We start from the raw sequence: 13,602 nt of genomic DNA on the forward strand, positions 1-13,602 counted from the left end.
CACCTCTCCAGTTGAGAGAGAAGGATGTTGTGGGGGACCATGTCAAAGGCCTTACAGAGGTCCAGACAGACGACATCTGTAGCCCTTCCCATGTCCGCTGATGTAGTCACTCCATCATAGAAGGCCACTAGGTTAGTCAGGCAGGACTTGCCCTTGGTGAAGCCATGCTGGCTGTCTCAAATCACCTCCCTGTCCTCCACATGCCTTAGCATAGCTTCCAGGAGGGTCTGTTCCATGATGTTCCCAGGCACAGAGGTGAGACTGACTGGCCTGTAGTTCCCCGGGTCTTCCTTCTTTCCCTTTTTAAAAATGGGGGTTATGTTTCCCCTTTTCCAGTCAGTGGGAACTTCACCTTCCTAAGGGACTTCCTTACACCTGTACAGCTGAGCGCACACCTCTGAACTCCAGATCTTACCCAAGGTGTGCGGGGCTCTGGCACTGCAGAGGAATCGGAAAAATGTCCTGGCTTTGCTACTTGCAGTGAGAGGTGGGAAATAAAGTGCTCAAGTTAGCAGTGCACTTTGAACTCTGAGTCAGGGATGAGTGGATCCGAGAGCTGCAGCACTCCTCTCCTCCTTAAGACATACTCCTGCAGAGAGGTTACAGCTGGTGTGGGCACGTTAGGGAATTCGGTACGCTGACAATTCTGCATTGTTTAAGCTCCCGGTCTTCACATTTAGGTATCGATTGCACAAAAACCGGCACCAGATTATTAACCAGCCTAAGAAGGAAGGTCAGACAGGGACTTTGGGCTCCTTTAAAATGGCACCCTGGATTTGGCAGGTTCCAGGTCAAATGGCACATTTGCTAGGAGACAGACACGCCAAGCGTCACCAATCCGGCAGGTCTTGGCTGCTAACTTTGTTGGACTCGATGATCTTAAATGTCTTTTCCAAACTAAATGATTCTATGATTCTAACCACACATCAAAAGGGTCTGAACTGGACCGCATCTGGATAGTCGCATCGTTGATGCTAGCATTCAAGCTCTTGCTCCCTGATCACCTTCATGTCCTCCATGGTAACTTGCTCTCTAGCTCTGTAGTGGAGTGAGCCCGTAACTCTCCAGACAACAAAAATCAGGCACAGAAACAGGAGGCGAAGTGATAGGTTTACACTCAGATTCAGCAGGCTGTGTAGTTTTATGTGGCTTAAGAGTATTGGTCCTGCAAGCTTGAGAGTTATCAAAGACAGTAATAAGCAGTCATGAGATAAATACACAGAATTAAAGGATAACATCACTCGAGGAATTAATGTTTTGTTAAGCACTCATTTTAAAATTTTCAGGGAAAAAAATACAGACAGTAATAAAAGTGAAAAGACCCCTCAAAGTACCGTTAACAGTTCAAGGTTTTTGCCTGCAGAAGATACTGCTAGGACAAGCACTCAGCTCCGACGCTGCTTTCTAGTTTGGGATCTTACACCATGACAGCAGGAATTACCCATAGCAGGGATCCAACAACTTACATTTCAGGTCTTTGGGACTCCTCCAGTATTAGATGGGACTCCCCATATCTTTCCAGGGCACACAAGCATACCCTCAGGCTAACTGCTTGCAAGCCAATGGCTGTATTATTTTAACAGAAGAGATTTAATACCATATCCTCTTTGTACCACAATACGATAACCTCAACAGCCTTAACCGAGCTTACTTCACAGTCCAGAAAGCTCAATTTTTTGTTGTCTTTATCTTAAAAATGAGCTTATTGAACAGGATACAAATTTTATCAATCATTTTATCAATCAATTCTAATTGTAAGAAATTATCCCAAAAATCCTGTCATTGGAAGAAACACCTATGGAACCTTAAAAAGAAGAAAAAAAAGAGTTTAGAAAGCATTTGGCAGCTAACTAATTGCTTTATATCAAATGTTTGATCTAGTTGTGACTAGATAGATAGTGCTAGCTATACTTAGTAGCCAGTCATGGTTTCAATCTTAAGCAATATTGCTTTTAAAAAGGTCCTCACTTCAAACATTTGTGATTTGGGCTAATGGCTTGCTGAATTCAAAAGCTTTAAATCTGTTTAAAAGAACCAAGTCTGGTATTTCCCATGCAGAAAACAAAAACCAGAGGTAGCTCAGCTGCCAATAAGGAAACCTTCACAGAAAATCTTTATGGTCCTTCTGATGAGAGCTAACAAAGACACTTTTGTTGTTTGGGGTTTTTTTCCCCCTTCCCCCAATCCCTGGCATCCGCTGCAGCAGTTTCAGCTAAGTTTCTAGACAAAAATTTGAAACGCACCTAAACTGACCATGATAATTTTTAGTCTGCCTTGGCTCATATCTGCAAGTGCTACAGACATTTCTTGGAAGTCCCATTGTTTGCTCAGCCTTCATTGCTACCAACCCCACTTTCTTCCTCTTTCCTGGTTTGCTCAACTGTCGTCTCAACTTTTTCTACAATTCAGTGTCTTCTAACTTGTTTCTTTTTCAGTTCTCCTTTCTAAAACCTTTTTTTCTCTACAATTCTGCAAGCTGCTTTTCCCTTCCCCCTGTCTATACCCCTCAAATACTTCTCAACAGCATAACTGATCTCCTCTTCAACAGATCAAATTTAATCTTCACAAATTCACTTTCAGAGCCTGGCCTATTCATTTACTTTCTGTCTGGCCCCATTTTTTTCCTTCCTGCTGACTCCATGTTGTTATCTGCAATCCTCCAGGAGCCTTGCTATTGCTTGCCTTCCTTTCTCTTTTGCTTTAGCACATCCACTCACGATGCTCTTTTCTGCCCCCTCCCTGCCCCCAATTTCTTTAAACCCCACTTTTTTCTCAGCAGCTCCAAGATGCTGACCTGATGTGGCCCCATTGCCCACATCTACACACATGGGAGCTCTGTGACACTCTCAGAGGCAACACCACATGTAAATACATCAATGACAAGATGCTGCCTAGAGTCAGTGGCAGTAAGTTATGAACCAACCCTTGAAGTGGTTTATACATGAACCAAATGCACACTCACATATGCACTCTGCAGAGGATAATGTCCGATGGGCATGATCCTGCTATTGCTGAGTCTAAAAAGTTTAAATAGGGTGATGTTCCTCTTAATACACACATGCATTTTAAAACCAATTGTTAGATAACACTGAAAGATGAAAAGAACAGATTATTCCCTAAATACTGGACACAGACAGTTTCAGAGAATTGCTACGCTAGTGTCAGAGCTGGTCAACAACATCCGTTTATTTCAGACTGAGAGAGAAAGTGAATTTAATACCTCATTCCCACTAATCCTATATTACACATTCTTCAGATTAGGAGTATTCTCCTACCTGTTTAATTTAGCCACCTCCCAGTGTGGATTCAACTAAGTAGGAAGGCATTTTTTTCTGGGATAAATATCTACATACTGAATTATTCAAGATTAATAAAAACCAGCTTTACTGTCTATAAACGTGCTTACTATCCACAGAATGTTGCCTTAGTTGAGTATTTGAGGACAATCCACCATTCTACTGAAGACTGATACAGAGTACAAGAGCCAGCAGATCTAAATTTCCTGATATTTAGAACCACACCCAACAAGACATTAGTTAACAAGTCCTGACAAGTATATTAATTTATAACATGTACTCATTGTATAACTTATAATCATAATATAATGTTATAATATGTATAACATAATCATTTTATTTCTTGCATTATGTATGATTTTCAGTCTCAACACGCAAAAACCACTACCACTTCTTAGCTATAAATAGCATTTCTTACCTATTCTATGAAAAAACTCCAGCTACAGTATATTGGCTATCAAGTATTGCAAAAGAAGGCCTATACAAGAATTCCAAATAAACATGGAACTGTCATAAGATGTGTTAAAAAATGTCTCCTAGTAATTCCTCCCACAAGATGCTAGAAAAGAGATTACACCGTATTTAAAATGCCTATTAAAATAAATGCTTGATCAAGCGACTTCATTTGCCTTATTTTATAGCCTTTCCTAACATCCTTGACACATTCTGCTGCTTAAGAGATTCTTATTACTTCAACCCACAAAGTCCTTCTTGGCCAGTTATTTTCCAGTACTACCAGATTACCAAAACAAAAGCCTTACTACTTTTTTCCAACAAATTTTTAAGCAATATAAACAAGACTGTGCAAAGGCACATACCAGGCAGTGCAAGCATAGAGTCAAATTCTCTGCAGTTGGATACTCCAGTGCTGTCTTCTGCACAGCTCCTCCACAGGTTTTCAAACAACGTAGATGTTGTGATCACACTACCATGTATACTAGAGACTTTCCAGTAATTATTCGGCAAAGTAGCTCCAATAATTGCCCACCCACCCAAGCACAAAAAAAACCCAACAATTTCCAATGCAGCAGTCATGCTTGTGAATAGTAACAGTTAAATATCCCTATAATTGGATTACAATCAAGTGAAGCCTTTCAGAAGCCTCCTTGCTGTTTTATGTCTGGGTTTCACTCCAAAATGAGGCTACCTTTGCTCTTTGCTCAACCCCAGAGATAAGGCTTGCAGTGCAGGACAATAAGAAGTGGGAGCAGTTCATGATAAAGATATTAACATTTTAAAAAAAATGACAATATTAATTCTTTTTTTAACGAGAAGTGACAAAATGAGCCTATTCTTAGTCTCAGCCTAGAAAGTCCAGTCAGTATTCCTACAAAATATCTTGTAAGAGTGATAATATTGGCAAATACTTTATTTCTGTCTCTCCTCTGAAGTCAACTAGGGTTTACACAAGATTAAAATTGTTTGTAATTTTATTATTGATCTCAAAAAGCTTTACTGTATTATTTTCTTGATGACTCAAGCACAAAAAAGCTTAAGAACAGGAACTTTATTCTGTTGCTAGAAAATTTAGCACATTTTTTTGAGTTATGGTCATGAGCAATCCATAGCAATGGTACTGCCAGCTTCTTTCAGGAAGGTTAAGTCTGTGGATGAGTGGTTTCCATTAATAATTTACAGCCTATTCATCTATAGTTAAACACATTCAGTCTTAAAAATAGTCCCACTTACACTGGAATACAATTGTAACAATGTATGTTTCACAGAAATGAAATATAAGGGAATGAATGAGCCAATGCGACAGACGTCTCTCAAAAGGAATAAAATTATGAAGGAAAACAGCTATATGAAAAATAATACGTATCAGCTGATAGCATCTGTTTATCAGAATATCTTAGTATTAAAAAAAAATCTATTCTAGGCGAAGTAGAAGTATGTTAAACTTGGTTTACTTGCTTCTGCTCTTGACTAGACAAAATCTAGACTCAGTTCACATCACCCACTAAAGTTAATACCTTAAACTGCTTGTATAACCAAACTGGGTTAACCATCTCTTGCAGTGATAACCTGCTCTTATCTCCAGGAAATGGAGTCAGTTTCTTCATAAAATAATCCTGCTATGATGCAACATAGTAATAGATTCACGGCATTTACGTAAAGACTACCAGAAGGATTAGCTGTTGAGAGAGTCACAACTTGCCCATAACAGATAGCTGGATTTTTTTTTCAAAATTCACTGGTCACTTTGAGCTGATGCTGTAGGTTGGTAGGCTCAGCTGCAAAAGGATACTACAGTGCCACCGCGGCATTTTTGCTCCCTTGGCAGCCAAGAGGATCGCTGCCATTGATTTAAATACGAACAGATTTGGCAGCACAGCCAGTGTGATCTTGTGCAGCTCTGCACTTGCAGCCTTGCACTTGCAGCCTTTTAAAGAAACTAGATGGTGTATGGTAAGAACTGATCTTCTCGTGTGACTTTTACAGAATTCCCTCCTCCTGCTAAGTCACTGCAATTTGAAAAATGATGGCATAGTAAAATGAACACACTGTACCAGTATACTGGAGTACCTGCATCCCATTAAAAGCCCTTCAAAGAGTTTCAAATTAATTTATCCATACACAGGTGCTACCCTGGTGACCTCAGCGCTCACTTCTGCTGACAGCACTTTCAATGTTCAGTTTAGTTGGGAACCTGAATCAAGTGTCCCCAGATTTTATACTGCTGCCAAGGATAAAAAATTTTTTAAGAATTTCATTTTTAAAAAAACACCTCTTCCTAATTAAGAAAGCTATTTCAACAGGCAGTCATAAAGCACACATATAAACAGAAAAGATTAAACTGCAGACCTGGAATGCATGAGTTTTTCCTGTATGGAACCAGGCATTTTAATCATTCCCTTAAGGAAATCACTCTTCAGTGGTGTTGAAGAACATAGGTTATTCTTCACTAAATTTTGTGAACTATGGTTTGGTAAGCGATGGACGTATCAGCAAATGCTGCTCTGCAGGAGGCTCTGCATCAGCAGAGTAAAAGAGTTGGTGTTGATAGCTTCACATCAACACCATCCACGACTTGGGAGTTTTCCTTCAGACTTGCTCTAACCTGGTCGAGCGAACTGAACACCCATCAACAGCTGGAAGTCAGCAGGTGCATTCCTGGAGCACATTTCCCTGCTCTGCTCCATCCACGAGGAAACCAATTTGCACTCCAAGACCACTCTGCAATGCAAACCAAGTGCAGTAAATGGGAATAATTGGAAAATTCACTACAAAAATGTACTCCTGATGTAAGTAAAATGCTAACATTGACATGCCAAGATGTGACCACGTATGACCATAGCAATATATGGCCATAGAGAGAAATTGCTCCTAATCCCTCTGATATTCTCAGAACAGAGTATATTTGCAAGTAATATCGTTGAGAGAGGGTTTACAAGCAGAAATAGTATTTTTTAAAATCAGACCAGCCAATACAGTTGGGAAAAAATACCGAAAATATTAACTCCTTAAATGTTTGGTCAACATGAGCTGCACCTTTTTGATCACTTCTGTAGATTTGTTTCAAGGCCCAGGAATGCTGACTGAGTAGTGTAGAAAGAGAAACAGCCCTGTGACAGACAGCAATTACTCTCCAGGCAGTCACATGATGTGCCCATCAGTTGGCATGAGGAACCCCACGCTGATTTTAGGGGACACACCGTTCTTTGGACAGCTGAAGATGATCCACCGAGCGCTGTCAACCAGGGGTCCTCTTTTCCAATTATGGGGGCCACGGGAAGGGAGGGAAGAGAAGCCCCAGGGAGGCAACTGCTTCAGTTCATGAGGAACTCTTCTGTTCCTGGGGAATATTTTCTTTCCATGTTGGGTGTAATGAAACTGCATTTTAAAAAAAGGAGGCTGTCCCACATTGACTCTGCTTGTCTCCATAACAGGGCTGAAACATCTGTTTCTCCCTGTTACACGAGGCAAGGCAGAGCTGCCACACCATCGTAAGCATCTGTGCCATCTTGCTACTACATACGAGAACAGAAGGATTGTTGGCTCCATCTCATCACTCTAATTTCCAGAAATCATATCTAAGTTTCTAGATGAAACTTAGGCATCCTGGTATCTACATAGAGGAAGTCTTAGAGAAAAGCATTCTGATACTGGGTACCAGAATGGTATGAAAAGCTGACATTGTCTCTGATGCAATTTTAAAATCCTTGGAAGGATATGATTAGCCTCCTTTTGAGGCTACAAATTCTGGCCTCATTACAGGATGCTGATAATTATTCTTAAACTGGCACCATTGTTATGAGAGCAGATGAGGTCACCAAAGTCAGGGCCCTGAGGAAGAACCACAAGTATGCTGAATCTTGAGAGTTAACTCTTGAGAGTTAAACTCTCACATTTTAAAGATCTGCCTTACAGTTAGGCAGCTCTGACTTCAGTGGAGTCCATGTCTGTGTCAAGAAAAGCAAGTGTTCGTAGTCTGTGAGACATGGTACTTGTAAGTTTTGAGCACTGCACATCAGGAATAAATCAGCTGGAAAGAGTCCAGACAAAAAGCAATGACAGTAATCAGGGATCTGTAAAGCAGGGAAGGCTTGAAGAAATGATTCCATGATATAACTCATAAAGTGACTGCACAATACTGAAAGTTGTAAAAGAATAAATGCAGAGTTCTGTTTAAGACAGAAAGCTTAACAAAATACCAGTTTTCAAAGGCTATACTGTTACTGTTTCTACATTCAGTTTTCTGTGGAAAGAACTTAAATGTCAGTCCTTCCTAGTCCTTTACCATAAAAAAGGTATTTACAGAAAGATATTTTAGAAAACCAGAATAATCCAAACAAATAATTTTCAGTCCCTACAAAGACAATTCTTCTCTTTCTATTTGCAGATAAACTACCCTGCTAGCATGGTCTACCTCAGAAAACACAAAAGCATCAGTCACACAGACGTATTTTAAGCTGGCCACCTCCAAGACATTCCAGAACAAATACACAGATTTAGCACAAAGCATCAAAGAAATTCTGGAATATCTACGAAGCCTTGTCTCACACCAAAGCACAAACAAGCACCAGTGCTCACTGACCTATGATCTGCTTGTAGTTAAGAATTGGGCCATGTAAAAGGATACTACTTCTTCCAAAATAAAACAAACAAAAAATTAGATTCATTGTATATCACCCATACTTCTATGCCAACACAACAGAGATGGCAATAAAGCCACAGCAGTTACTGAGCTGAGTTGCAGGATGAAGCATATGGGTTTCACTGAGGCCCTTTAACCTGTCGGCAAGTACTACAGGACAAATCCTGTCCATAATAGACCCTCTGTGACAACCACAGTATATGCTGTCCAACCACGCTAACGTGCTGTCTGGAAAAAAGGAATAAAACTACATCCCTGGATTTTATATACATATGCCATGTGCACTCACTGTCTGAACTCAACATGTAGAGAAATTTCTTGCACTGTATTGATCCAAAAGCAGTCACTGCACAGTCCATCCAAAGACCTTCAGAAATCCAGTCTGCAGTAACTAGCATTGTTGCAGTGTCCGAAATTTTCCATCTGTTAGACATGGTAGTAACAAGTATAATGGTGAATCCTGCTAAAGCCAGCAGCAATGCACAAATTTGTAGAGAAGACGCCGCCATTCTTCTGACAGAAGTTGTTTTCAAGGAAGCCTTCCAAAATTTCTGATATTAGAAACCTGTTGAAACAGTTTATACACATACAGTATATGGAGTTATCTTTACACAAGCCTGACCTTTATGAAAACATCAAAAAGATGCCTACCTACAAAATAATTTATTACATAAGGGAATTGTAGAACTGGAATCTAAATCTCATTAAATAATTTGAATACTTAAATATTCTATGACATCTGAGTATTTTCTTAGGAACGCTTTTATTACCGTACACATTTACCACAAAAAACACCAACAGAGCAAAACCACAGGACCCAACTGAGGAATTCTCTAATTTGAATTTGCCATGTTTCATCCGTTCTTTACTTGTTTGCTAACTCAAAATTCTTTTAAAACTAAAACTCTCAAATGCTTTAATAAATTATTTATCTCCTAATTACAATGCCTATCAATACAAATTTAAAACAAAATAAGTTTTGATACTCACGTTTACGATATGTTTCTAACCTGTTTCATCTACCTTCCTGCTAGACACTAGTGTCAGCACTTTGTGAGGACCAGTTTGATCAAACAAGTGAAAGTTTCGTACTCTTTAGGACCTTTCCCCCCATTCTAAAAATCAAGGACCCGGGGCCAAAGCTCTGCCCAACTGTTGCACAAAAGCTCAGGCATGGCTTTTTGCTGCAGTGAAGTTTCAGTGAAATGGATGACTCAAATAAGAAATTACAACAAAATCATGTCAGTTAGTACCAAAGATGCTCAGATTAACCTGGCAACCATTGGCATATAATTTGCTTTGTCAGGGCCACTGAGCTGCCCACGTACCATCAGACTCCAAAGCAATATAGAAAAATATTACAATTTTCACAATGATGGTTTTACTCGAAACTTTTGTTGCACTTGTCACCAACACACTGTCTTCATGAAAGGAGGCCTGTGTCCATATAAGACAGGCAAAAAATTGAAGACAGGATTTGTTTTAGGATGCAGCCCACACTGTGAAGGAATATGCAAGTTTTCTGCATTTAAAAAAAAGAAGAAGAATTCAAGCCTCCTCCCATAATCATTCATTTTAAATGACTGCAACACTTGGAATTTGTTTGCACAAGGAAAGAAGGATTAAGTTTACTCCACTCTTAAAAATGTGTATATTCCACTATAAAAGTTTATTCTCACATTGAGGAGGGAGCATTTGTCTCTCAAGTGATTGTGTAACCTCTTCAAAACACACATAACTGTCAACAGAGAATATCTGAAAGAAATGATAAATTTAAATTAAGCAACAAATTCAAGCAGATTTCACACAACATGGGCAGGCCAATAATCCAAATGAATGTTTCTGCCTATTACATAGGTATGACCGTGCAACCACAATTCATTCCTGGTGGTAAGGAAAAGATGAGAAAACTATGTGCTCTACACCATCACTATGGGTAGGACATATGTCAAAGTTGTAAACACAAAATTCTCATTAAAATACAGTAATTTAAAATATCATAGGTTTCAAAGTGAGGAAGCTTGGAAACTAGATTTCACAAATACAGAATAACAACCTTCCTCCACCCTGACCCAAATTCAACCATGTTATAGCAGGACTACAAATACCACTGTAAGAGTCCTTCTCCCACCCTTAAAATGACTCTCATAATAATGCACCTGTTAGAGGTGATACAACATCCATGAGCTCCTCACTGTGGGTGAGTATCCTCAACAGAAAGGTGCACATGTGGTCTGAATCTAGATGGTGACATTTCAATTCAATACGCAGGGAGATGTAAAGTGGCAAGAAGAATAAACTTTGATAGCATGGTGCATGGTGGACCAAGTGAAAGGTGTTTTATTTTCCAGATCTTCTTAAGACAAGCTTGCAAAGAAAACCTTTACCACTTAGAAAGCAAAGCACGCAGTACTGGTATTTGAATCCTTAGGGGCCAGGGAGTGGATCTGGTGTCTCAGTGAGGATTGGGAGCCCAGTCATGGGTCACAGATCAATAGGCCACACAAGGCAGGAGCAAAGAGCCCTAGAGCCTCTCCTGAAATGCACGTCTCCAGCGGGTAAAACAAGGGCCAGTGAAAAAAAAAAAAGAAGGGGTGTGTTTGTTTGTTTAAACAAATCCATTTGCTTTCTATGTCCCTGGAAGCATTTAAGCCCTGCAATCAGTAATCAGTGCAGACAGACACTCGTCCAGTGGATCACATTAACAAACAAAACTGTTTGTGATTTCAGACATGTCCCAAGGCAGAATAGACCTCCCTGGCTCCTGGCCGAAGGAGGTCCAGCAGCCTGGGATGGCTGTGCAACCACTTTGCTGCTGTTGTTCCTCCTCTCTTTATCTTCCTCTGCCCCAAGGAACCACTCTCACTCATCCCTTCCTGACCCTGCTGTTACCACGCAAAACCCACGGGACAGTCCAGACGATACCTTATTCCCTCTGGGCCATCAGTCATGCACAAGACTGCAGTCCCCATGCGATGGCAGTACTGATTTCTTACCACTCTTATAGTTTCAACGATAAAAGTAATGCCAGCGAAATGCATTGCTTTAACAGGGTAAGAGTTTGCTAATAGAAACCATCTGCAAAAGAGAAGCTTTCAAAAGCTAACAGCTTGTTACTTCAACCAACACCACATCCATCCTCCTCTTTCAACCTATAGCACGTACACCATACCCTTCAGGACTTGATTGTACTAGCTGCCATACACTGTCACTGTTTATAGATTTGAGATGATGGCACAACTAACACCAAATATGTTTTGCAACTGTCCAAAGGAGAATGACCATAAACCAAAACCAAATAAATACATAAAGCCCAGAGCATCATCCCTTGCAAACTGCACACATAGGCTATATACAACTAAGAGCTGTCATGTGATAAAAACAAGCCCTGGGGGAGCAAAAAAATCACCTTAACATTTAAACAGCACAGCCAAAATGTATGTTTGAACACAGGACAGGAAGGGTTAACAAAGAAAAATATTTAAGTCACTTAAACAAACAAATCACTCCTAATAAGGTCCCTGGAAGCAAAAACAAGTAATAAAAGTGTCTAAACTGGAAAGTTAAAAACCTCTTTTACTTCTTTTTCATTTTGTTACATAGAAAAACAGAGACAGACCATTGATTACAATACTGGTTTCATTTACGTATGTGTATATACATTTTTCACACCAGCAATATATGACTTTGAACCTGCTAATCGTTTCTTAGTTCAAGCAAATTCTGAGGCTGACCCATGGCTACCAGTGCAATCAGAAAGAGATAAAATGCAGATTTAAATACAGTACTAAACCACTTAAAGCAGTCTCCCAACACAAGCTTACAGAGGTTTTCTCAGGTCAGAGTCTGGCCTTGAGTTGAGAAGGCAAACTCTTTCACCACTTGTTAAAAAAAAAAAAAGGAACAGTGTTAATTCATTTCCTCTCCATTTCCAAATGATTTGACTTTGTAACCGTGCTCCTGAAGTTGCTGTAACATTAATAGTCTAATCAGGCTTATAGCCACTTGCAATTACAATATACAGATCATTCTCATCTTGCTATTAAGTTTCCCTTCACACAATGAACTACAGAATAATTTCAGTTGGAAGGGACCACATTGATGCCAACCTCCCACTAAAGCACAGCTTCAACGTTGGGTCAGGTCGCCCAAGCCTTGTCCAGTCACAACAGAGTGGCCTCCAGGGCTGGAGGCAGAACAACCATTCTCCCGTGGAGTGTGTTCCTCACACCCACACAGAACTTCTCCTACTGCAACACATGGCTGCTGCCTCTCGTCCTCCCCATGCACCTCTGAGATAAACCACTGTTTATTTAGCTGCTTGATTTTGGCAGCTCTGCACTCTGATCTCTGGAGGCCCAGACGTGACTGGCCTGTAGGCCGCTTGGCTGTCCCGTTAGTATCTCCACAGCAACACAGATAACCAGAACGCTGCATGCAGCTTCTTGGAAGTTACCAATTACAAGTTATTTTCAAAGCAAACACATCTATTTTCTTTTTCCATTTAATTTCAGGAGGGTGTCAGTGTTTACAGCACCGGCTTGGGGGGACTGCTCTCTGCCAGTGTGACGCCTCACCAGCCCTGCAGGGAGCCACCTGGTCGCACTGCTGGCATGAAGATTGCGCTGATCTTATGAAGATTGCGCTGATAAGATCAGCGCAGTGCCAGAGACTGGGAGCCCCAGGTGGCGGCAAGGGGACCACAGGACACCTGGGGGCACCCGACCGGGCAAGGGAGAGCATGGCGACGAGGCCCGAGAGGAGGCTGTGGGGCAGGAGCAGCTGCCTCGTGCCTGGTCAGTCACGCACAGCCCTCCTCTGGAGCAGCCAGATGGAGAGGCAAGGCAGGGCAGAGGAGCGAGGTGAGGTGAAGTGGAGCCACATGGCGAGCAAGGCAAGGCTGAAGCAGCAGCCCCAGCCTCCTCCCTGCCTCCTGGGCTGCTGCAGGCTGAGCTCTAGGCTAGGAGGAGACAGGCTCTGTCTATTCCAGAAGGCTTCTAGAGAAAAGAATACATTAAAACCGTGGAAGCCCCAAATTACGTGGCGCCAGCCCTACTCGCCAAGGGGGCCCGGGAGGTAAAAGAGCTGCCACACTCATCATGGCGGCCAAGGGTGGCCCGCGCCCCGCAGCGCCACTCTCACTATGGCTGAGCAGAGCCGGGACGACCCATTGGCGGGACGTGGACGGATCCAACCCGGCGGCCGGCA

General features: G+C 41.3%; 1 protein-coding gene across 1 annotated transcript in view; it reads right to left on the bottom strand.

Moving 5' to 3' along the window:
- Positions 1-8,903, bottom strand: part of LOC103903135 (claudin-19) — a 16,767-nt gene extending 7,864 nt beyond the window's left edge. The window contains exon 1 of the mRNA XM_009284273.2: positions 8,684-8,903. Coding sequence (XP_009282548.1) covers positions 8,684-8,903 — 220 coding nt within the window. The remainder of the gene's footprint in view (positions 1-8,683) is intronic.
- Positions 8,904-13,602: the final 4,699 nt, after the last annotated feature.

Source organism: Aptenodytes forsteri, unplaced genomic scaffold, assembly GCF_000699145.1.
Source record: "Aptenodytes forsteri isolate BGI_AS27 unplaced genomic scaffold, ASM69914v1 Scaffold278, whole genome shotgun sequence".
NCBI lineage: Eukaryota > Metazoa > Chordata > Aves > Sphenisciformes > Spheniscidae > Aptenodytes > Aptenodytes forsteri.